The 23,844-nt window shown below is 38.2% G+C and overlaps 1 protein-coding gene across 8 annotated transcripts in view; it reads left to right on the plus strand.

The window, feature by feature from the left end:
• The window catches only part of MTA3 (metastasis associated 1 family member 3), a 221,566-nt gene that overhangs the window by 171,832 nt on the left and 25,890 nt on the right, over window positions 1-23,844 (plus strand). For 6 of the 8 annotated variants that reach the window (XR_005797288.1, XM_040496630.1, XM_040496628.1 and 3 more), the window contains 5 exons: window positions 5,075-5,149; window positions 7,126-7,184; window positions 12,275-12,399; window positions 16,329-16,480; window positions 17,429-17,651. Coding sequence is in view for 7 of the 8 variants with exons in the window: in XM_040496630.1 (XP_040352564.1) it covers window positions 5,075-5,149; window positions 7,126-7,184; window positions 12,275-12,399; window positions 16,329-16,480; window positions 17,429-17,651 (634 nt within the window). In the remaining variant the exon portion in view is untranslated. The remainder of the gene's footprint in view (window positions 1-5,074; window positions 5,150-7,125; window positions 7,185-12,274; window positions 12,400-16,328; window positions 16,481-17,428; window positions 17,652-23,844) is intronic. The other 2 variants (XM_040496629.1, XM_040496635.1) reach the window with 1 other exon arrangement.

The raw sequence follows: 23,844 nt of genomic DNA on the forward strand, positions 1-23,844 counted from the left end.
TACACAGAACCTCACTTCCACAGCCCCTAGGACTCGCTGTGGCCCTACATGGTGTCATCTTCCCCTGGGCTGTGAGTATCTGTGACTAATAAACCAGTCAGATTCCTCTGTTTTGTCTTCAGTGTCGTGTGTTGTGCGTCCTGGCTGTCTGATACTGTTTTGAGGGGCAGGTTCCTCCCCTCACTGAAGCAATAAATAGGAGGTGATCTGAATATTCACAGACATCAAATTCTTACCTATGCTTAATGTGGGGCCTGGAATGTGGGAGGGTTTCTTCAGTGCTCCTGTCTCAACATCAGCAGGCCCAACTACTACAGGGGCCTGTCTCCACGTTTTGATAAGTTGTGTTTTCATTTTCATTGCATCAGTATTTTTTGTTTTTCTTTCTGATTTTCTTCTTTGGCTCATGGATTATTTAGAGGTAAGTTCCACGTATTTGCATCTTTTTCACATATTTTTGTTACTGAAGTCTAGTTTAATTCTGTTGTGATCAGAAAACTTTGTAAAAAAAAGTTTGTAAACTTTGTAAAAAAAATCAAATTTTACATTTTTGAGATGTGATTCTCATCCTGTATATGGTCTTACTATGGTGAATGTTCCATGTGCTCTTGAAAAGAAGAGATATTTTGCTATTTGGTGGAATGTTCTATAAATGCTACTTAGGTCAGATTTATTGATGGTGTTCAAGTCTTCTGGAGCCTTACTGATTTTCTGTCTACCTGTTCTGTTGAGAGAGTAGTATTGAAAGCCTCTAGCTATGATTGTGAATTTTTCTGTTTTTCTTTTCAGTTACAATAGGTTTTTGCTTTAATTATGTTGAATCTCTGTTATTAGGTACATACATTTAGGACTGTTATGTTCTCATAATGAATTGACCCTTTTGTCTTTACATCATGCCTCTTTATCCATGGTAATATTCCTTATGGTGAGGTCTGTTAATATAACCACTCCAGCTTTATTCTATTGATTACATGGTATATCTTGTTTCCATCACTTTATTTGTGTCTTACTTATGTTCGAAGTGGGCTTTTTGTAGACTGAATACAATAGGATCTTTTTTTTTTTTTTTAAACCAGTCTAACAGTCTTTACCTTTTACTTGGATTGTTTAGACCATTTACCTTTAATGTAATTATCAATATTACAAGTTTTAGTTTAAACCAGTCATCTTCCCATTAATTTTCCATCTGTCCCATTGTTCTTTGTTCTTTTCCCCTTTTTAAAATTAATTTAAAAAAATTTTTTTATGTTTGTTTTTGAGAGACAGAACACGGTTGGGGGAAGGACAGAAATAGAGAGAGAGAGACACAGAATTCGAAGCAGACTCCAGGCTCTGAGCTGTCAGCACAGAGCCTGACACAGGGCTAGAACCCACTAACTGTGAGATCGTGACCTAAGGTGAAGTTGGATGCCTAACCCACTGAGCCACCCTGGTGCCCCTTAAATTAATTTTTTTATTCTAGTTTTATTTCTACTAGTGACCTACCAATTAAGCTTTTATTTTTGTAGTGGTTTACAGTATACATCTTTAATGTCCTACAGTCTATCTTCAATCAAACTCACTTAGGTCACATAGATTATAAGAACCATGTGATTGGGATGCCTGGTTGGTTCCATCCATAGAGCATGTGACTCTTAATCTCTAGGTCGTGAGTTCAAGCCCCAAGACCCATATTGGGTGTAGAGCTTACTTAAAACAAAAAAGAAGAAGAAGAACCATGTGACAATATATTTCCAGTTCCTCCCTCCCATTCTTGTGCTTTTTTTGTCATATATAATTCTGGCTATGTTCTAAATCCCACAGGGAATTATAACTTTTTTGGCTTTAGACAGTGATCTTTTTAAAGAGATTTTTAAAAATATTTTCCCCCATGTTTATTTATGTATTGTTATTTATTTTTAAAAATGTTATCACTTCTGCTCCTCTTCATTTATTTGTGTAGATTCAAATTACATCACCACCACCACTTCTCGGCCTTTTAGCTAAGATCAAGTGCAAATTACATCACCACCAACAGGGGCTTTCTCAGGTTTCCTGCTCTGGCCCAGATCTTTCTGATGAACACCTGATGGAGACCCGTGGCAAATGTGGATGGATTCCCCTAGTGTCTAGAGATCCCATAGATGCTACAACAGTTGTGCTAGCTCACTGTTGACCTTTAATAATTTGGTAAATTTTTGGCTGTTTTCTTCTTACTTTGTTTTTATTTGTTATCTTTATTTATTTATTTATTTATTTATTTATTTATTTATTTATTTATTGGTGCTTTGCCAAAGTAAAAGCTCATGAGTCTAGTCTTTGAGTACTGAGTGACTTTGGAATCCAGTTCAGTTGATTGTCTTGTAACATTAGTTCAAGAATCGGTATGGTTTTGTAGGTTATCTGGATGTTTTCTTCTCATTTTTAAGGTGGGAATGACATTATCTAGCTTAGGGCCTGCTTGGGATTCTCCCTCCCTCTCCCTCTCTCTTCGTCCCTCTGCCCCTCATCCCCAACTCGTTCACTCTCTCAAAAAAAAAAAAAAAAGGAGTTGGGCGGCTGAAGGAAAATAATTATGATAAACAGGGAAGGAAATATAGATAGCTTCTTTAGTCTTCCTTTCTCTTTTCTGAAACTCATCCTGAGGCTTTCATTGGCATTCAAAATCAAATTCCCCCAATGTTCTCTCCTTAGTACCTTTGATGACCAGAGTTCTCAACTTGGTAGCATAACCCAAACCTTTATTCCTGAGGGTTCTGAGCCCTGAGTTAGAAGCTGTTTTGTGAGAATAAGTCATTCATTAGTCCATGGTTGGTATTGCTAGCCAATGCATTACAGGCAGAAAAGGCAAATCATATTTAGAATAATTGTCTATTCAACAAGAACAAGATGTCTGTTCATTCCAGGATGCTGAGAGACTAATGTAACTGACATGTTACCAGGAATGGTGCCATGTTGGAAGCCCAGTGTGCATTGCTCCTTGCAGATTGGACACCTGGAGTAATCAGATCAGATTTGGTGAGAGGATGTCCATGTGGGGGTACCCATATGTAATCTGCTTGCCTCTGTGTCCATTTTGTTGATGTGTCCTTTGAACAATCATTGTTGTGGCTAGGGAAAGAGGCTGGCTGATAACCCTAGAGATCATCTTGCCCTCTTGATATAAGAGACCCTCCTCTCCAGAAGGAACCTTTGATAAACATGGGGATATAAAGATCCTCACACTTAGGCCCATCAAGAAGTGTCTGTCCCACAAACCTCTTTCCTAAGCCTCATTGTTACCAACTTTCTAATCTGCTTCCTTTCAAGTCCCTCCCTGATCATTGTGACAGGTAGATAACCACTCTCCCTGAGTGGGTATGGATTAGTACCTCTGGCCAGCTTTCCTTCAACTCAGACTAGGAAACCAGATGGTGACTCTAATGCCCTGCCCTTTTAAAGGATCTTTCTTCTTCACTGTGCTTTAGAGCCACCCCTGCTCGGGGCCAAAATGCTGCAGCAGAATTCTGGCTCATGCCAGTATATCATGCAAAGCCATCTGCCACATTCAGATTTTTTTCCTTCTCACTTGACAGGTCATAGGGAACTTCTGTGGAGCCATGAGGGTTGAGGGAGAAATGATACTGCAACAGGAGTAGACACACTGGGACATGTCATTTGTGCCTTCAGGACTATACTTCTTGATAAGAGAGTGGTGGTGCTGAGCATAGCTGATTAGGACTTGATGGCTCAGATAAAATCTGGCTGATGATGAAGCTCAGGTTACATAGTCACTTGGTTTCCTTTTCTCAGGCTTCCAGGTCAATAAATGAACGCCAGGGGTGTTTCTCAGGTGAAGAATAGTTAGCAGATGAAGATGTCTTAGCTTGCTTGAAGCCCTAGGGGACGGTGCCCGTGACTGTCCTCTGAGGTCTTGCCTTGTGAGGTCTTGCCATGTGAGGTCTTGCCATGGGCTCCTTACCCCATCCCTCAGACACTTTCAACTCCCATTAGATTGCTTGTTGGGTTGTAGAAAACTGTTTGCTTTAGCTGCAACGCACATGCCAGTGGCTGTGCTGATTGGGTCCTTTAAAGAGACCACATTCGTAACTGCTGTTGGAGTTGCTACCCAGTTAAGCTTAAAATAATTTCCTTTCTCAAAACTCCCATCTGTTTTCTTTTCATAGCAAACAGGTGAGTGAAATGTTGAGGTGATTAAAGAATAGCGTGGATATTGTACACATGGATTTCACCAGACCTCTAGCTGCAGTGGGGTCTGGGAAGTACTGTTTTGATTCTCTAATCCCGATGGTGCATTAGGGCAAGTTAGCTAGAAGTCAGAGAGAGTGCTGAGTCACCTATCTGTAGAATCTGATGCAACCGCTACAAACTGTGACCGTTGACAGCCATTCGCTTGAAGGTTTGATCTATTCCGATGTGCATCTGGGATGACTGACAGATTTCCCTTTACAGAGGGAATATACTGACATATTCCTGAATATATTCTTTGGTTGTGGGTCTCCTTAGTGGGCGCTCATTTGGCCAGTTTTGAATAATTATGGAAAATAGCAAAGGGTAAGCTTCCTGTTTTTCAAATGCAAGACTACACTCAACTGTGTACTCTTTCAGAGGCTTAGGTTTTATTTTATTTATAACAAAATAGGTGAAAATAAAGCAGTTTTGGAAAAGAAGAGAACGGTTACTGCAGAGACCAAACGACACCCAGTTGTAGCTGGCATCTTTGGAAGTTAAAGTAACTTGGGCTAAATCTATTTAAATGTCATTTCTAAACATTGTACTACTTCAGTGCCACCTGTAGCCCGAAAATAACTTTCCTGAATAGGTCCTGAAATATTATCAGTCATAATGTTTATCATCTGTAACAAAATGGGAGCTGAGAAATAGACTGTGTTGTTTTAGAGTTTCTGACTGAACAAGAGTAACTTGTTTGGGGTACACTTTGCTAAGAATTAACTTTAGTTTTCTCAAATACTTCTCCTAGAGTGAATCTTCCGTGTGGATATTTGCCTCATTATTTTTTAAAACGTGACTTAAAAAAGAAAGCCGTTCTTACAGTAATGCCTTGTTTTCATTATCATGTTAAATATTTTTTCAGCTCCCTTGGAAATCATTGACTAGCATCATTGAATATTATTACATGTGGAAAACTACTGACCGATATGTGCAGCAGGTAATTTTCTTCATACTGCTACCAATACTATTGCATTAAAGTGAGCTTTCTTTTTATATCTTAGTATTTCTTAGCAATACACTTAATTTTAAATTTGTTGGCTTTCTCTTTTCTATACTGTTTTTAACATCCTTAAGATGTTGTTTTAAGATTTTAGTTCTAGTATTTTCTGACTTCAAAGTCACTATGATAAATATTTTGGAAGCATGACAAGGGGACATAACCACTAGAGAGGCAGTATTATCCTTGCAGGTGCCTGGTGCTTTGTCTCTTTCTGAGTATAGTTGATAGGAATGGCCTAAGATGTGAGGTCATTTTATGAAGTATTAGAAATTCAGACCAAAGCCATCAACCATATAGTTTGATATATTTAAAAAAAAAATTTTTGTGTGTGTTTTTATTTCTTTTTGAGACAGAGAGAGACAGAGCATGAGCTGGGGAAGGGCAGAGAGAGGAGGAGACACAGAATCTGAAGCGGGCTCCAGGCTCTGAGCTGTCAGCACAGAGCCTGATGCGGGGCTCGAACTCACTGTGAGATCATGACCTGAGCTGAAGTCGGATGTTTAACCGACTGAGCCACACAGGCGCTCCCAGTTTGAGATATTTTAAAAGATCTTCTGAAAACCTCCTTAGTTGACATTTGTGTCATATATACATCTTTGACCTTAACTGTTAGTCTTACTAGTTTGATGGTCTGGTAGTGTGCATAAGTTTTTCTCCAAAATTATTTCTAAAAGCAAGGAATCTTTTAATTTGAGTCTTTCCTTAATGTTCCAAGTTGAGGTAAATCTCTAAATTACTTATTTTGAGTACTATTACTTTGGGGGAAAGGTACATTTTCCTTAGTGACTTCAGTCAATACTTGTTTTTAGATTCTTCTAGTCATAGGTTAGAGGTGGTAAAGAAAGGAGCAAATATATTTAACACAGACATCATTTTCCCTAAGTTATGTGATCACACAGTGACAAGTGTTGGATACTAAATGACCATAGCGAGTTGTCAAGGTCATGAATAATGAAGAGATACCCATGGCTTATTGAAAAATTTCTGGTGTCAACATCATAATACAAAAGTGCTTATTTTAAACAACATAGGTAGAAGGAAAGACCATGTGCTCTGGAAACTTGAATTTTTCAGGGCAAAAAAAGTCCCTTAAAGGTGGTGGAGATGATGGCATCATGAGTGGTTGAAAAGTGGTTTTTGAATTAAATTATTTCCAAAAATTTCTACTCTGTCTCTAAAAATTTTAAGTTGTCGCCTTAAATTTTTTTTTTTTTTCTCCTCATTGAGAAAGTGGATGAATGCCTTACATTCTGTTTTGTCTTCTTTTTGGATATCTACAACATGTATTTTTTTTCCTTCCTTGCTTATATTCATTTACTGTGTTGATCATTTTCTGGAAATGATTACGTAATCTTTCCCCTATTCCTTTACCTACATTTGGCTTTTAAAATCTGATGTGAGTTCAGCCAGCTTTAAAGTTTATTGTGTATCTCTTAACATTTGAGGATAAATATTTATTTAATTGTAGTTGGGAGAGTTGTCTCTTTCTTTTGCATGGACCTTGGAAACTAATCATTTTTCAAAAAAAAAATTTTTTTTTAAGCAGAGTGTGTGTGTTTCTCCCAGAAGGGCTGTAAAGAAAGTAGAAACTAAATTTGAAAAGTAAAAATGGTTACTTGTGAGCCCTGTTTACTCACTCAGGGAGCAGTGGAAACTTCACTTGTTTACAGCTTTATTTTTAAAACTATGTCTCAAATGTTATTAATACTCGCAGTCTATACCTCAGAATCTAGTCCGTTGTCTTACAGAACACTGCAGTTTAATGTGCACAGGAAGGGAAAGGCCCTTCTTAAAATGGCAATTTGTGCGAATGGTGTTTGAATATTTCATTTTCATGTGAATTTTCTAAGACAATGAAGTGGCAATAATTATTAGCCTTGTACGTAAAATATTTTATCTGTCTTTTGAATTAGAAACGTCTAAAGGCAGCAGAAGCTGAGAGTAAACTGAAACAAGTGTATATCCCAACTTAGTAAGTAATGGAAATCTTTTTAAATATTTGTCATGGTATTAATTCTATCAAAACAAAATATGTAATTGTGGTCAGTTTCAGCTAAATTCGGATTTCTTTGTGTATCTTATTTTCTTCCACTACAAAGCATGAGACTTGCTTTCCATTATACCACGACAGTGATTTTTTCTTTTTTTTAGAAAGAAAATTGGCTGATGGGTGAAACCCCAAGGAGACAAAAGGACTAAAGGGAAAATAAAATACCCACAGTATACTTCTAGGACCGTTGCAGGGAAAGCATCAGAAAACTAACCTGTGAAACTCTATTACTTGAAACAAATGTGTTTCCGAAAGCTAAGCAGCTTTTGAAACTATGTTATGGAACGGAGTTTTGGGGGATGGGTAGTTCACATTGCCTTTTTGAGGTTGTTGATTTGGTGGAGGATTTTACATTGTTTGCTTGGGAGAAGGGTTAGAGAAAGTAGTAAGAACCATACTTTGTTGGATGAGTAATGAATAGATGTCAGCTGTCTCACATGGCTGGTGTTCTATCATCATTATTTTGGGGGCTTAGAAATCCCTATCATATCAAAATGAATGCCAGTTTGCTTTTCATTTGCTACATTTTAAATGAATTGTAATTTTTTTTTTTGAGATCTTTAGAGTTTGTTGTTCATTTGTTCAGGAAAATTTGGTTTATCAAGCACCTAGTGCTATACTAGGTTCTTTGGGGTTTAAAATGAAATTTTCTCAAAGTGCTATCTACTGCTCCAAGACTTTTCTCACTCTGTGTTTAGTGTAGTTGTTTTATACATAGCATTTTGTTTATTGAAGTTTGATATATTAATACATATATATATATATATATATATATATGAGGCCTCATAGACCATGAATTTTGATTTTTTTTTAATGATTATTTTTTTATCTCAAGGCAGATAACATGTAATTGACAGGATTCATAATTTTTATTCAGAGAGGTAATGTCCCTTCTGCAGTAGTGTCCAGTGTTTTAGGATATTTTATTTGAGTAATTCGCAAAAGGGCAACTCCCCAAAGAGAACAGTGTTATGATTCATGTGTCAGATTTTCAGAGACAGCGTGGCAGCTTGCTTGTGCGTTGTGGTGCTGTCACAGCAAAGGAAAAGTACGTTTAGCCAGTTTTCACCTACTAACCCAGATAATTGTTTCTGTTATGTCTTGCATTGACTTTGTCGGAGTCTGAATTTAAGTCAAAGGCCAGCACGCTCTAGTCTGCAGGCCATATCTGACCTGACGCCTGTTTTTGTAAAGAAAGTGTGGTTGGAACACACCCATACTCATTCATTTATGTGTTGTTTATGTCTGCTTTCGTGCTTCAGTGGCAGCGTTCAGTGGTTTTGACAGAAATTGTAATACCCACGGAACTTAAAATATTTACAGTGCCAACTTGATCTAAGTGAATGGTTTTTGAAGATCAAGACAGTTTCTAGTCATAACTTGAAAAAAAGTTACATAAATCTTTATCTAAATAGAAGGTATGAAGTTACGGTGAGTTGGATAAGAATCTGAGTCCTTTGACGAATTTCACAATTAACTGTGAAATCGAGTATTTTGAAACAAATAATAGATTGAGAATTACGTTATGCTATCATTCTTTTGAGCCTGGCAGGCTCCTATATACAGAGCACTTTGTTCAGTACTAGAGATAGAAAGGTTAAGAAGACAGGCTTCATTCTAGTGTGGGGAAGACAGATGCCAAACAGTTGCCTAGTGTGACAAGTACTGTAATGGAGAAGAATAGAATAGCTTTTATGAGAATTTACACCAGGGGACCAGACTCTGTTGATGCTGACAAGAAAGATTCCTTGTGGAAGTGAGTTTGAATGAACTCTGGAGGAGGAAGAAGAATTAGCCAGTTGGTACAGGCTTTTCAGGTCAAGGGGACCCTGAGATTGGAAGGGGCAGAACATAGTTTAGGAGCCGAGAGAAAGGCAGTATAGCTTTTATAAAGAGACTGGTGAGGTATGGGAGGCAAGTATGGTCGGCAGGGGCCAGGGTTTACCCATCTGATGAGCAGTGGAAATGGATTTTAAACAGGAAAGTGTCATGACCAAATTTGTACTTTAAGATCACTGGCTATATTTTGGAAAACGGTTTGGGGACGGGGAGTAATAGTGGATATAAGGAGACCAATTTTGAAGTTCTTAGAGAAGAAAGATGACAGTAGCTTGACCTGGGGTTGTGGCCCTGGAAATGGTCCACCACTTAGAGGTGATTGACTTGTATGGAGGGGCAGAGGGGAAATATCAAGCTAGAGTCCCAGATTTCTGGCCAGCACAACAAGGTGGGTTACTGTGTTCTTCACCAAGCTAAGACGCTGGCAGAGAAGCAATTTAGGTCATTCTGAATTTGCTCTATCCCAAAAGGAGGTGTTGAATATGATGTCGGATATATTGGTCTTAAGCTCAGGGGAGAGTTTTGCGCTAGAGATAGAAATTTGAGCTCCATCAGCATATAATATTGTGTTTGAAACCATGGATGAGCTTTATTCGGAGGAAGAATAAGATAAAAGGGTCTTGGACCAAGCTTGAGGAAATCCAGAATTTCAATAAAGTAGGGACAGCAAGGTGTGTGCATTATCACAAAAGCTGAGAGAGGAGTTTATTTCAAGGAGGGAAAGAGATTAATTAATTATGTCAGATGTTGATGAAAAATAGCCTGGGAATTTAGCAACATGGAGGTAGGTCACTGGTCATCTATAATGTAATGGTGAAGACTGCATATGAACTAAGGAACTGCAGACAGGACTAGCAGCACTCAACGAAACTGGCTGGAAAGGTCAGTTGAGAGAGCTCTTTGAGGGGCTGGTTGGAAAAGAGTAACAGAGGTTTTTTTTGGTTGTTTTGTTTTTTTAATGTTTATTGTTGAGAGAGAGCAAGGGGGGCAGGGAGGGGCAGAGAGAGAGGGAGGCACAGAATCCAAAGCAGGCTCCAGGCTCTGAGTTGTCAGCCCAGAGCCCGACACAGGGCTTGAACTCATGAACCGTGAGATCATGACCTGAGCTGAAGTTGGATGCTTAACCAACTTAGCCACCCAGGCGCCCCGGGAGTTTTTGAAGTAGGAGAAATAGGTTTACATGACCATGAGTAGGGTCCAGGAAAGAGAATTGAATGTACAAAATTCTCAGGAGGGCACTAGGGGTAGAATCTGGAGTACAGATGAGGGAAGACAGGTTTGGGTATTAGATTAAAGGGCAGTTTCATATAATGCAGCTTTAAAAACTTATTTTGGTATGTTTGTCTTAGAGTAAGTTTATTCAAATGGTCGCATTGACCTCGTTGGTCACCTGAGAATTAACCTGTAGTTACTTGAATTTGCAGAACTAATTTTAAGTGATTCACACGTCTATATTCGTTGAGTCTTTGCACACTTGTTCTCCTTTTACAGTTATAATGAAGATCAGTGATTTATTCAGTCAAATAACATTCAAAATTCAATTGAACAACTAAAATTGTGTTTGCTTAAGGCAGCTCAATTGTGAATTTGTATTAGCTCTTTTTTAATACATATATTTAGCCCGGGTTTAAATGTCAGAAATTTTCGTATTTGGGGGGAAGCCTTCTGATACCAGTCATTTGATTTAAGGGGCCATCACTTCTATCTATATATAGTAGATTTTTAAAAATTGAATATTATTACACACCCTTAGAAATCTTAGTCATTATAAATCACCACTTTTAGTTGTGTATGTTTTCAGCTGCAAACTTTAAGAAGAAAAATGCATTCTGTCTTGTTTAAAATATGTTTTAAAAAACGAATTGTCTTGAAAACACATTGCTGGCACAGGTTAGAAGTGTAAATAATAGCCCTGTTACAGAATAGGGACCTCAGTGCACACGGAGTTAAATGATTTCTTCTGGGGTGGCGGAGGGGTGTCACCTAAGAGTTACAGTACCAATGCCAGAAAGAAATCGTAATTTGCCATCAGGCCAAGTTTATACAATAGGCTTTCACTGGTAAATGGAATTGAAGAAACAGAACAGCAAAGAGGAAACTCCTGAGCCAACTCTGTGTTGAAACTCCAAGTGTGTTGTTAATTGTGAACTCTCATTATTTCAGTAGCTGTGGGGACATAGACTATAATCTGCATTTAGTCACTCAGCATTCATTGCTGACAAATAGTTGGCCACTTTATTTTGCTTATCTTCTGTCTAGTAAATAGAAGTGGAAGCTCCTCTAGAATGAAAGCTCCTTGAGGTCAGGCACTTTTGTTTACTAGGCACTGAATAAATATGTTTAATGAATTATGAGTTTATTGAGAACATGTCATGTGCACCTGTGTTGTATTCTTAGGCCCGGCTTTATAAGCAGGGGAATTAGCTTACCCTACACGGGGAAAAGTTAACCGTGTTTGCACAGTAAGTACAAGGTAATCTGGGCTACCTATGTCTAAGGAAGGATGGCCTGGGAAATTTACATGTAGATACTTGATAGGTGTCTCCTTTTTCCTCTTCCTAAAAATTTTTTCTTAAAAGGAAAAACTCAAATTGTGTTGGCTTTCCTAATTTAAAGTGCTATTGTTGTCTTCCTCATAAAAATTGAAATGTAGCAGTAGAAATTATTATCATAACTGGTTAAATCTCCTGAAATGCCAACAGCTTCCACTCAAGAGCCAACAACGCACAGAGTCTGCAGCTTTCACACCTGCAGCAGGGATGGCACAGTGGTTTTCTCTAAACACAACACTCTGCTTTGGCTTCATTTATTTGACCCCAAAAATTATCTTTTATTCTTAGGAGACTTCATGATAATAAAGCTTCATGTAATAAAGCTTAGGAACTTGTATCTTTTCAAAGCAGCAGAAGGTGTTCTAAGGAAATTGTATTTGGATGGAGAAGAGCCAATGGCCCTGTTTATTTTCTATCAGGCATAAGAGATTGGTTTTTACAGGGCCTTGTTTTGCAAAGATGAATGGTTTGAGTTCATTTTAACACCTTATTTTTACCAGCTTATTTCTTATTTACTAAACCTTCAGATGTTTATACGTAGTTAAGTCGACAATGAGATACAGAGACTTTTGCCTTGTTATACAAGTCATTTTTATCACCTCCCTTATATTTCATTGAAAGCAGCAAACCAAATCCCAACCAAATATCCGCCAGCAATGGCAAACCTGGTGCCGTGAATGGAGCCGTGGGGACCACATTCCAGCCACAGAACCCCCTCCTAGGGCGAGCCTGTGAGAGCTGCTACGGTAAGACTTCTCCAGCAGGCCTTTCTTCTCTCCTTTGCGGCACATTTGCGATGGCACTGAGGGGTGGGGGGTGTCCTTTCACAGCGCTGCTCAGAGAGCAGCGGAACGAATACATGCCCGTCCACCTGAACACTGTATTTCGCTATTGAGTTTCCTTGGCTTTGCTCCTGTGGAGTCCTGTGTTGGTTGAGTATTCCACAGCCGTGTTTGCTAAGCCGCAGAGTGGATATTAGCTTTGTGCAAGCCACAGTCCCACAGAATAGAGCAAATCCAATTTTGGAGTTTCTTAGTACACTTTGACAAATTAAAGGCTCCAGAAAATCCTGTCAGAAAGACCTGTGTGTGGATAAACTGCTATTTCTAATCCTCAGACCAGGTTCCCTCAGAATGCACTGGTTTGGGAGATGCTGTTCTAGGGTGTTTGCTTTTTTTGCTTTCAGGGCCCCAGTATATTTATTGGTATTTATCCATGTCAAAACCTGTCAGACACTGACAGACGTTATATTTGACCCGGATGTTAAATTGGTTTGGTGAGATGAAGTAATTGGTACACTTTTGGGTTTTTTTATCTTGCATTTGTTCTTTGTTTTTTGTTTTGTTTTGTTTTGTTTTGTTTTTGTTTACTGTATGTGTGTGTGTGTGTGTTTTAAGACTTTATTTTTTTAAGTAATCTCTGCAGCCAACATGGAGCTCATACTCACAGCCCTGAGGTAAAGAGTCTCATGCTGTACCAACTGAGCCAGCCAGGCACCCCTCACTTTTTATATTTTTACATTATTTAAAATCTTGACGCGCCTGGATGTCTCAGTTGGTTGGGTGTCTGACTCTTGATTTCAGTTCAGGTCATGATCTGTTCGTGAGATGGACCCTCGAGTCAGGCTCTTCTGCTCTGACAGTGCGGAGCCTGCTTGGGATTCCCTTCTTTCTCTCTGCCTCTCCCCTAAGCACATGAGCATTCTCTCTCTCTCTCTCTCTCTCTCTCTCTCTCTCTCTCTCTCTCTCAAAATAAATAAAATTTACAAAATAAAATCTCAAACAACCACGTAATCTCTTAATGGACATTAGTGACATTATAATCTATATTTCCTTACAAAGTGGCCTGGAAGGGAAAGAAACTAATTTTATTGAAAGGCTACTTGGTGCCCAGTTTTTGTCTCTCAGCAGCTCTTTGGAAGGATAAACATAGCTTACTGCCCTAAGGATGTAGGAATGAAGAACACTTGTGCCTCTGCTCCATACTCCACGCCAAGCTTCAGCATTAGAAAAATACTTCTATTTATTTATTTTTTAAGATTTCAAAGTCTAGAAAAGACTTTTATTTATTTATTTTTTTTTTAATTTATTTTTGGGACAGAGAGAGACAGAGCATGAACGGGGGAGGGGCAGAGAGAGAGGGAGACACAGAATCGGAAACAGGCTCCAGGCTCTGAGCCGTCAGCCCAGAGCCCGCCGCGGGGCTCGAACCCACGAACCGCGAGATCGTGACCTGGCTGAAGTCGGACGCTTAACCGACTGCACCACCCAGGCGCCCCTAGAAAAGACTTTTAAAACTAGGTCATATAATTATCTTACCTGAAACCAAGGAAAGTGTGAGTCAAATTGCCAACTTCATAGAAATGGTACATGCCTAACCATTTCTCTGTACCACGGAAGCACAAAAGGGAATTGTTTTGGGAATATTAGATTCTTCTGGTCAAAATTTTCTATGTGTTGCATCATGGATGCCTTTGAATTGGAAACTCTTAGATATTGAAGTTTATGTATATTTAAATGAAAATAAAAATCCTACAAACAAATTGGGGCTTAATCTGTGTTTGTTTTTTTTTTTTTTTTTTTTGACAAAGAGAGACAGAGCATGAGCAGGGGAGGGGCAGAGGGAGAGAGAGACGGACACACAGAATCTGAAGCAGGCTCCAGGCTCTGAGCTGTCAGCACAGAGCCCTACGCAGGGCTTGAACTTGTGAACCGCGAGATCGTGACCTGAGCTGAAGTCGGCCGCTCAACCGACTGAGCCACCCAGGCACCCCTAATCTGTCTTACCCCTTTTAGACTCATGTAGTCTCACATATCCCTTAAAATAATTATTCTGTCATTTTTATGCGTGTATGACAAATAAGCAATTTTTATTTTCTAGTATTTTATAGACTCCTTAAGTAATATTTATCATAAAATGTATCTTATACATGTAAAATTTATCTTTATATGGTGTTTTCTTTTTGTCACTTTTTAATTTGAGTTAATTATGCAAGGGGAAAGATGTTTGTTGATAAACATTAAAATGACATGGCATGAGTAAAAATGTATCTTTAAATATGAGTGAAATTTCATATTCAGAATCCAAAATAGGTCCATGCCTAATATTTAGGATTCTTAAAATTCGTGTTAATAAAAAATCAACTTAGTTGACTTAAATGTTTTAAATTATAAAAGGGAAGGTCCTGCTATCTGCAAGGAGTCCACCAGAAATAACACGTGATACGTATACAGTATTATTCTCAATAAACTGAGAAGGACTTTGGGGCACCTTTGGTGGCTTAGTTGGTTGAGTGTCTGACTTTTGATTTTAGGCTCAGGTCATGATTCCAGGATCATGGGATCAAGCCTCATGTCAGGCTCTGTGCTGAGTGTAGAGCCTGCTTGAGATATTCTCTCTCTCTCTCTCTCTCTCTGTCTCTCTCCTCTTCCTCCTCTCTCCCTCTCTCTTTCTCCCCTCTCTCCCTCTCCCCCACTTGCACTCTCTCTCTCTCTCTCTGAAATAAAAATTAAAAAAAAAAAAAACAATTAAGAAGCAGTTTGAGTATAATGGTCAGTATATTTTATCTTTTTGATATTGACTTGTGAAGTGTTATTTGACACCTTGATATGCTATTTGAACATTTTGACCTGATGAAGGTAACTTACAAGAGGAAGAGTATTCCAAGGCAGAATTACAGAATTATAATAATTTTTATGTACCTCATTAACTTAATGTTTCAGTGTCAGTGTTTTCTGTCTTAAACTTCTCATCCATTGTGAGAATAGAATACTTTAAATGTCATGTGGCAGTAATTCAAACTGCATAACAAAACCGACACAGGCTTGCAGTGTTTAGCTAAGTGATAAATCAGCCGAGTTATTAGGTCTTAAGCATTCTGTGATCTTGGCTGCTATGCTCACTTGATCTGGACTTACAGTTTTGAAAGGTATTCTGTTTTGAAAGGGAGAAATATTAAAATAATTATTTTGCTCATTGATTAAAATAATGAAATGGAAAACAGATACCTATTTCATTCTTTTTTTAAGTTTGAGAGAGAGAGAGAGAGAGAGAGAGAGAGAGAGAGAGAGAGAGAGAAGGGAGAGAGATAATCCCAAGTAGGCTCCATGCTGTGAGCTCCATCTCATGAACTGTGAAACCATGACCTGAGCCAAAATCAAGAGTTGGACCTTAACCAGCTGAGCCACCCAGTTGCCTCCCATACCTATTTCTGACAGATTCCTGCCCTAATCACTGGGGCCCCTCTGAGCACCTTAAACTCTGAGGTAGTTTCTGAACCATCAATTTGGAAACCTAGATTTAGACTTTAAACATTAATCTAATAATATCTTTCTGGTAACTCATTTCCAGAAATGTACACAGTAGAGAGTATTTTTAATCAACAAAACTCCCTCAGTGATAGCACAGGATATTATATAGGATACTTCATCTAATAGCCTCTTTTAACAGGAGCCACAGACACACATATATATAGAAATAAAAGGTTTAATGAATTCTGAATCTTGAAAACTACATGTGTGTATTAGACTTTATGTTTGGGTGGACTGGGGAAAGAAAAATAACATTGTAAGCTAAATATGGCTTTGGAATATTTTTTAAAATATTTGATGGTAGTGTATTAATGTTACAAATTATATAGCATTCTTTGTTTTTTCTATTTTTCCTCTATCTTTAGCTACACAGTCTCATCAGTGGTATTCTTGGGGCCCACCTAATATGCAGTGTAGATTGTGTGCAACCTGTTGGCTCTATTGGAAAAAATATGGAGGCCTGAAAATGCCCACCCAGTCGGAAGAAGAGAAGTTATCTCCCAGCCCAACTACAGAGGTATATGAGCAATAGTCTTTTATGTTGAGAAATGTCATTTCAATGGCTAGGTCACTCCTTGGAAACAGAAGTACAGTATAGGATCACTTAAAAACAAACAAAGCTGTTTTTTATAACTAAACATAGCACCATAAGATTTAAGGTGGGCGTGGAGAGAGAGGAAGGGACATATCAGATTTTTTCAGGTATTCAAAATATTGGTCTTGTGTGATTACTCAGACAAAAGAACAATGTGTGTGGGAGGTGTTAGCATAAGTAGAAAGCTTGCAAATTTAATGTTTTAAGTGCTTTTTTGAAAACAGTTTGCAACCTTTGAATACTGTTGAAACTATGCCTTACTACATAAAGTAATAAATATAAATTGAAACTTTTTTCTGCCCTGGGCTATCATAGAGGGACGAGAAAGTGGTATGGACTCAATCTTGAGTTGAAATACAATTTTGGTAAAATTCTTGTAGGTTGCAGATACCAGGCAATGTCTACGTCTGTAGACCCATGTCTTTCAGAGGGAGACTTCTCTTTAAGGGCTAACAGGATTTCAGGACTCCTTCACTATTAAAAAAATAAGATAATTTAATTAACACCTTTGGCAACTTTTACTGTTGCGAATGTGATTTTGGATTGTTAAGGTCCATTTAAAGACAGAAATACTGGAAAGAATGCATTTGTGATGAGCACAGGGTGATGTATGGAAGTGTGGAATCACTCTGTTGTACACCTGAAACTAATGTAACACTGTGTGTTTAAAATAAAAACTTAAAAAACAAAAATATGATCACACACCCTCCCACCTCCCCGACCCTCTTCCCAAAAGTGCATACTTTTAAATTCTCTCCTGTGGGGGTAGAGTATTAAGTTCAGTGGAAAAATTTAAAATTGCCTTTTCTTTTGAGCCTGATGCAAATAGCATTCTGGTTTTCACATGTCTATTGGTGTCTGATTTTGCAGGACCCTCGTGTCAGGAGTCATGTGTCTCGCCAGGCCATGCAGGGGATGCCAGTTCGAAACACTGGGAGCCCCAAGTCTGCAGTGAAGACCCGCCAAGCTTTCTTCCTTCACACTACATATTTCACAAAATTTGCTCGTCAGGTCTGCAAAAATACCCTTCGGCTGCGGCAGGCAGCAAGACGGCCGTTTGTTCCTATTAATTATGCTGCCATTAGGGCAGAATGTAAGATGCTTTTAAATTCTTAACCTTATGTGTTGTGCTTCTGACCATTTTCTCTCCTTCTCTATCTCTCTTTTTTGTTTTTTTTTTTTTTTGTTCGTTTGTTTGTTTGTTTGCAATAAACATAAGTTCTTGTGTACAGCCTTTTATTTGGTTTATTTTTTTAACATTGTTTTTGTCTGCTGCCATTTGTATCATGTCAACCTGAAAAGGAGACACTGAAATCTCTTGCAGTCCCTCTGCAGAGAGAATAGTGCCCGGCAGAGAATTGGTGGGAGGTGCCCTTGCCCAGTGAGGTTTTGTGATGGAAGTGCCTAAGAACCCTTACTGAAGAGACGCTTTCACCTATAAGGTAGTGTCGCCACGTAATCCCTAAGGATGGCGTCACAGCGCAACTCCAGGGTTGAGACATGCAGTCCAGTCTTACCTGGCTTCGTTAGGTTTGAATAAAAGTTGCCAATTTACGCTAATTAGAAATTGCCTGTCTTTGTAAACCTCTCACTTTCCCATGAACCTTTTACAGTTCTACAGTATTATGGAAATTCACAAAGCTGCATTACAAACACTACAATTCTTTGAAGATTTAACAAATTGTAAATGAACTTGAGTGTCTGTGGGTGCATTTTCTGAACATTTGTATTTAGTTTTTATAGGCTAGTGACCATATTTGTGGCTGAGCATTCTTTCTATTCGTCCAATTTGGTTTCCATTTCATAATCATACATATATTACCGTGTAACATTTCCATGACTGTTACTCTCATTTCCAACATGTTCAGTCTTGCTTATGTTTCATTTTTTTGCTTAGAACAAAGGTTTTCTATATAAGTGAATTGTGGGTGGTTCTGTTATTACCATGTACCCCTAAAATGTGTCCATAATTTGTGTGTTAGGCTCTGATTCTAGCCTTGCTACATTTAGTCACATGCCTGGCGGACATGTTAGACCATGCAACTTCTTCCCCTGAAGGATGAGAAAACTTGTTGTCTGGCTTAACAGAGAGGAAATCTTATAAACATTGAGTAGATGCTTTTTCTTTGTGAGAAAAGAAATTTATTATGAGATGTTCCATTTTGATTTAAAGAGGATATCCATTTAAGGAGTGATGATTGAAAATCATTTTTTGTTCCTAAAGGTGATTTTCAGCAGAATGGTTGAAAGGCTTTACAACTTACAGGTAAAAGCTTTACAAGGAGAAGAAAAGTGCTGTGTAAAGAGAGTGGAAAATGGTAGTACTCTCTTGAGTCCCATGGAGGGAAATTTAGCTACATTAGACTCATGTATATTTGGAACTTAGGCTGATAGGAAATTTCATGCTAGCATTTCTGAATTCATGGATTTATGCTCTTATCATTTTCTTACCCATCTTAAGAAACTGGAAAATATTTACATTCATCTAAACTGCTTAGCTGATTTAAAACACATTTATATAATTTCTTAACTAAACAGGATAATAAAACATGAGAAGAAATGAATGAAATTCTTCCATTAAAATTGGCCAGGATCCAAAATCCTGTTTGTTCCAATGAATGGAAGAGAATTCATCATCAACTAAATTGGCAGCTGAGGAAGCTTCTATTTCCCATGGCTCTTCCATTAGCCTCTCAGTAAATTTGCAGGTTTCCTTTATTTTGATTATTCTTCAGTGAAATATATTTTTCTGTTACCTCATTTTATGTATTCTCAATTGAAAGGCCATGCTGCTAAAAAAAAGTTGGGGGGAGGGGTCCAAGGTTAAATTACATGTGTTTTATTTCTATAAACATATAGCTATAATAATAATAAAATAACAGTCATTTTGTGATGAGATTCAAGGAGCATATTTTATTGTGTATTTTGCTTCATTGGTCAAGTTATGTATAGGATCAGATTTTCAGAATAATTTTACCTTGAAATTTAAAATTACAAAGTTTTAGCAGCCATCCATTTTTTTTTTTTTTCAGACAGGCAACTAATGAACTCTTCTAGCGTCTAATTGATTCTTACACCATCTTCTCCCTTCTTATATGTACCTTGTTAAAACCTCAGCAGGTCCTTGATCTTGGCTTGTTACAGAGAAGATGAGATGTTAATAACCTGATGTCTGGAGGCAACCGTGTCTTTGGTCCAGTGGGAATGTATAGGTGTATTTATGTTTTTAGTAAGCTTTCCTTGGTTTCTCAAGGGCAATGGTGACCCCCCCCCCCCATCCCTCCTCAAAAAAAGTTAAGGATCCCTATGATGCAGTATGGATGTACTTTCAGATCAGATGAAAGTCTGTAATTCTATAGATATTGATGGATCAAGAGCTCTCGTTGATGCATTTTAGAATAATTCTTCGTAATATTTCGAAGGTAAATCGTTTTCCCTGGGAACTTGAGAGTTCTAAGCACTGTACAAGCTGACCCTTCCCATGGGTTCTGGCTTTGGCAACCCCATCACAGCCAGTGTCCTAGCCAGAGTTCATGGGGTGACAGACTGCATAAGAGTGAAGTGAAGAGCTAATGAGATAAATTCTCAGATGGTGCAGATCATAATCGTAACTTGGTGCTTAACAAGTTGATCCTTTCAGAGAAAATGTTTTTGGTTTTTTTGTTTGTTTTTTGGGTTTTTTTTTTTTTTGTTATTAAAATAGCACCCTCTGGCCTTTATTTTCATTAAGAAAACTGTATTAAAACAGTAGAGTAAAAAGGGGAATCTTTGTATATCCATAAAGTATCACAGAGAAAATGTAAGAAGTAATAGTATCTGTGGGAAGGGAAACTGGGAGGCTAAGGCAAAGGTGTGGAAAGGAGACTTCCTCCTGTTTATCCTTTTATACGTTTTCACCTTTGAGCCCTGGGAGTACATTTCCTATTTTAAAAAACAATTTTAAAAACGTAAATATATAGTATGATCAACATGTTTAAAAATATATACATATGAGATCTATGGAGAGAGGATGATTTTTTATTTTTATTTTTTAAGTTTATTGATTTTGAAAGACAGAGAGTAAGCAGGGGAGGGGCAGAGAGAGAATCCCAAGCAAGCTCGCACTATCATCGCAGAGCCTGATATGGGGTTGGAACTCATGAACTGTGAGATCATGAACAAAATTGGATGCTCAACCAACTGAGCCATCCAGGCACCCCAGAAGGTGATTTTAAAAAAAAAAACAAATTCCCCAAATATCTATTTGTTTAATAATACACTTAAAAAATTTTTAATATTTATATTTGAGAGGGAGAGAGACCACGTGAGTGGGGGGAGGGGCAGAGAGAGTGACAGAATCCAAAGCAGACTCCAGGTTCTGAGTTGTCAGCACAGAGCGCAACTTGGGGCTCGAACTCACGAGCCATGAGATCATGACCTGAGCCAAAGTCGGGCACTTAACCAACTGAGCCACCCAGGTGCCCCAATGATACACCTTTATATGTAAATATATAGTAAGTCCATGACTTATTACTTACTAACATTTACTATTACTTATTACTAACGTTAATACACTAAATGCCTCAGCCAGTTCTACCACATAGATAGTGCTATTAAACATGGACTGGTAGACCAAAAACCAAAACATTGCAGAAAGAGAAGTATTGTGTCCTTGACAAGATTTGCAGACCAACAGCATGGGTTGCCAAGTTTCAGACAGCCTGTCTCTTCTCCCCCTTGACACCCCACCCCACCCAGTAAGAAAGCCACAGTGTGATAATGGTGTTCCTCCTTTGTTATTGCCATCAGACATTACCACTGAGCTCCCCGATGATTTTATCAAAGATTCATAAAATCACCCAACACCTGATGAGCACAGGGTTACTACTTGAGATTCAGGATCCTCAGAAACTGAGGTTTCTATGAGCAGCATTCCATAGATAAAGCTAAAGTGCCAAGGGAAGTGGATCCAAGGAGTTGACCTGCCACCTTGGTAGCTTGCGTGGGTGACTCACTGGTTTGTGACTTGAATGACCATCATTCCCTAGTATGACGCTCCTCGAGAGACCCCTGGAGCCACTTTTTTGTGTTTGAAGATGTTAATTCAACTTTGGAAGTATCCCAAGGGCCTGTATTCAGAAGCTTTTAATATATATTTTATGAGTTTTTTTCCCTAGGGATTTCTCAGCAAAAGTTTATATATATAAAGTTGTGTGAAATTTTCAAATTCCAGTATTAGGAGAGAATAGTTTTGGTATTTGGGGTAGTTTATTTGTAATAAAAATTTATTTCTGAATGGATACTTTAAATTTTTCTAAAGATACAAAAGTGGTTACAAATCTTACTGTCATTCCCGTTTCTACCATCTTCAGAGTGTAAATGTTGTCATAGCATGTAAAGTATCCAGAGATATTCTGTGTATCTATACCAGTCTAAGGAGGTGTATTCTTTTTGTGTTTTAATACAGATGTTAATGTCCACATTGTTCTGCACCTGGCTTTTTTTAATTTTTAATTTTATTTTTAAATTAAAAATAAATTTTTTTATGTTTAAAAATTTAAACATGAGGGGTTCCTGGATGGCTCAGTCAGTTAAGCATCCAGCTTCGGCTCAAGGCATGATCTCACGGTTCATCATGAGTTTGAGCCCCACATCGGGCTCTCTGCTGTCAGCGCAGAGCCCATTTCAGATCCTCTGTCTCCCTCTGTCTCTGCCTCTCCACTCCCCCATCTCAAAAATAAATAAACATTAAAAAAGAAAACAACTAGCTACAGCAAGCAGGGGAGAGGGGAAGAGGGAGGGGTGGGTAGAGAGAGAATCTCAGGCAGGCTCCATGCTCAGCACAGAGCCCTACAAGGGACTTGATCCCATGACCCTGGGATTGTGACCTGAGCCAAAATCAAGGGTCAACACTCAATAAACATAATCTGTTGTATGTTTATTTTAACCAGTTTTCTATTAAACAGATTTTTAGGTTATTTCCATTTATTTTCTGTTATGTAATGTTGCAACAAATATCCTTATGCAGATAGCATTTCATACTAATGTGTGAAATGTGCATGTAGGTTACAGGACAGACCTCTAAAAGTAGAACATCTGGGTCACAGAACATGCATTTGAGATTTTAATAGTCACTACCCAGTAACCTTTAGAAAAACTATGATTTGAGCTCCCACCCACGATGTCCAGAGAATGCCTGTTTCTCTAGAACCTTGCCATCAGTGTTACTCATATTTGAAACCCTTGACTAGTTGACAGGTGACACGTAAGTTATATTAGTTTGCATTTCTCATTTTGAATGAGCTAGAAATATTTGCATATATTTGAAAACCATTTGTATTTCCTTTTCTGTCAACTGTTTTTGCCCCTGGCCTGTTTTCTATTAGAAGTCTTACTGACTTGTGAGAACTTTTATATTTTAAGGAAGTTAGCTCTTGATCTGTGATAAATGGTGCAAATATTTTCCTCCATTTTGCCTTTGACTTTGTTTATGATGAATTTGTCAAGCAGATTTTTTTTTTAAACAGTTGAATTTATCATTTCTTTTAATGGCACCTAGGTTTTACTTCTTTACAAAATGCCTGGGTGGCTCATTTGGTTAAGCATCTGACTCTTGATTTCAGCTCAGGTCATGATCTCACAGTTTGTGGTTTGAACCCCACCTAGGACTCTGAGCTGACTGTGCGAGGCCTGCTTAGAATTCTTTCTCCCTCTCTCTCCACTTTCCCTGCTTGCTCACTGTCTTGAAAATAAATAAACATTAAGAAAGAAAGAAAAAGAAAGAAAAGAAAGAAAAAGAGAAAGAGAAAGAAAGAAAGAAAGAAAGAAAGAAAGAAAGAAAGAAAGAAAGAAAGAAAGAAAGAAAGGGAAGGAAGGAAGGAAGGAAAGGAAGGAAGGAAGGAAGGAAGGAAGGAAGGAAGGAAAGGAAAGAAGGAAGGAAGGAAGAAAAAAGGAAAGATGCCTTTGCAGGGTTGCCTAGGTTGCTCAGTTGGTTGGGTGTCAGACTCTTGATCTCAGCTCAGGTCTTGGTCTCTGGGTCATGAGTTCAAGCCCCATGTTGGGCTCCACACTGGGCAGGAAGCTTTCTTATAAATACATAAAAATAGAAATGCTTTTGCAATTCCTTTAAGAAAATTCTATGAGTGGTTTTATTTTGACAACAGTCTTGGAAGCCCATGTGAGATGTTTTTGTGAAGTTTAATTCAGTGTGTACTTTTTGTAGTTTTTCTGTTTTATTCCCTCCCCCAACCATCTCTCTCTCACACACACACACACACACACACACACACACACACACACACACACAC

This window comes from Herpailurus yagouaroundi, unplaced genomic scaffold, assembly GCF_014898765.1.
Source record: "Herpailurus yagouaroundi ecotype Mexico unplaced genomic scaffold, PumYag 188, whole genome shotgun sequence".
NCBI classification, from domain to species: domain Eukaryota; kingdom Metazoa; phylum Chordata; class Mammalia; order Carnivora; family Felidae; genus Herpailurus; species Herpailurus yagouaroundi.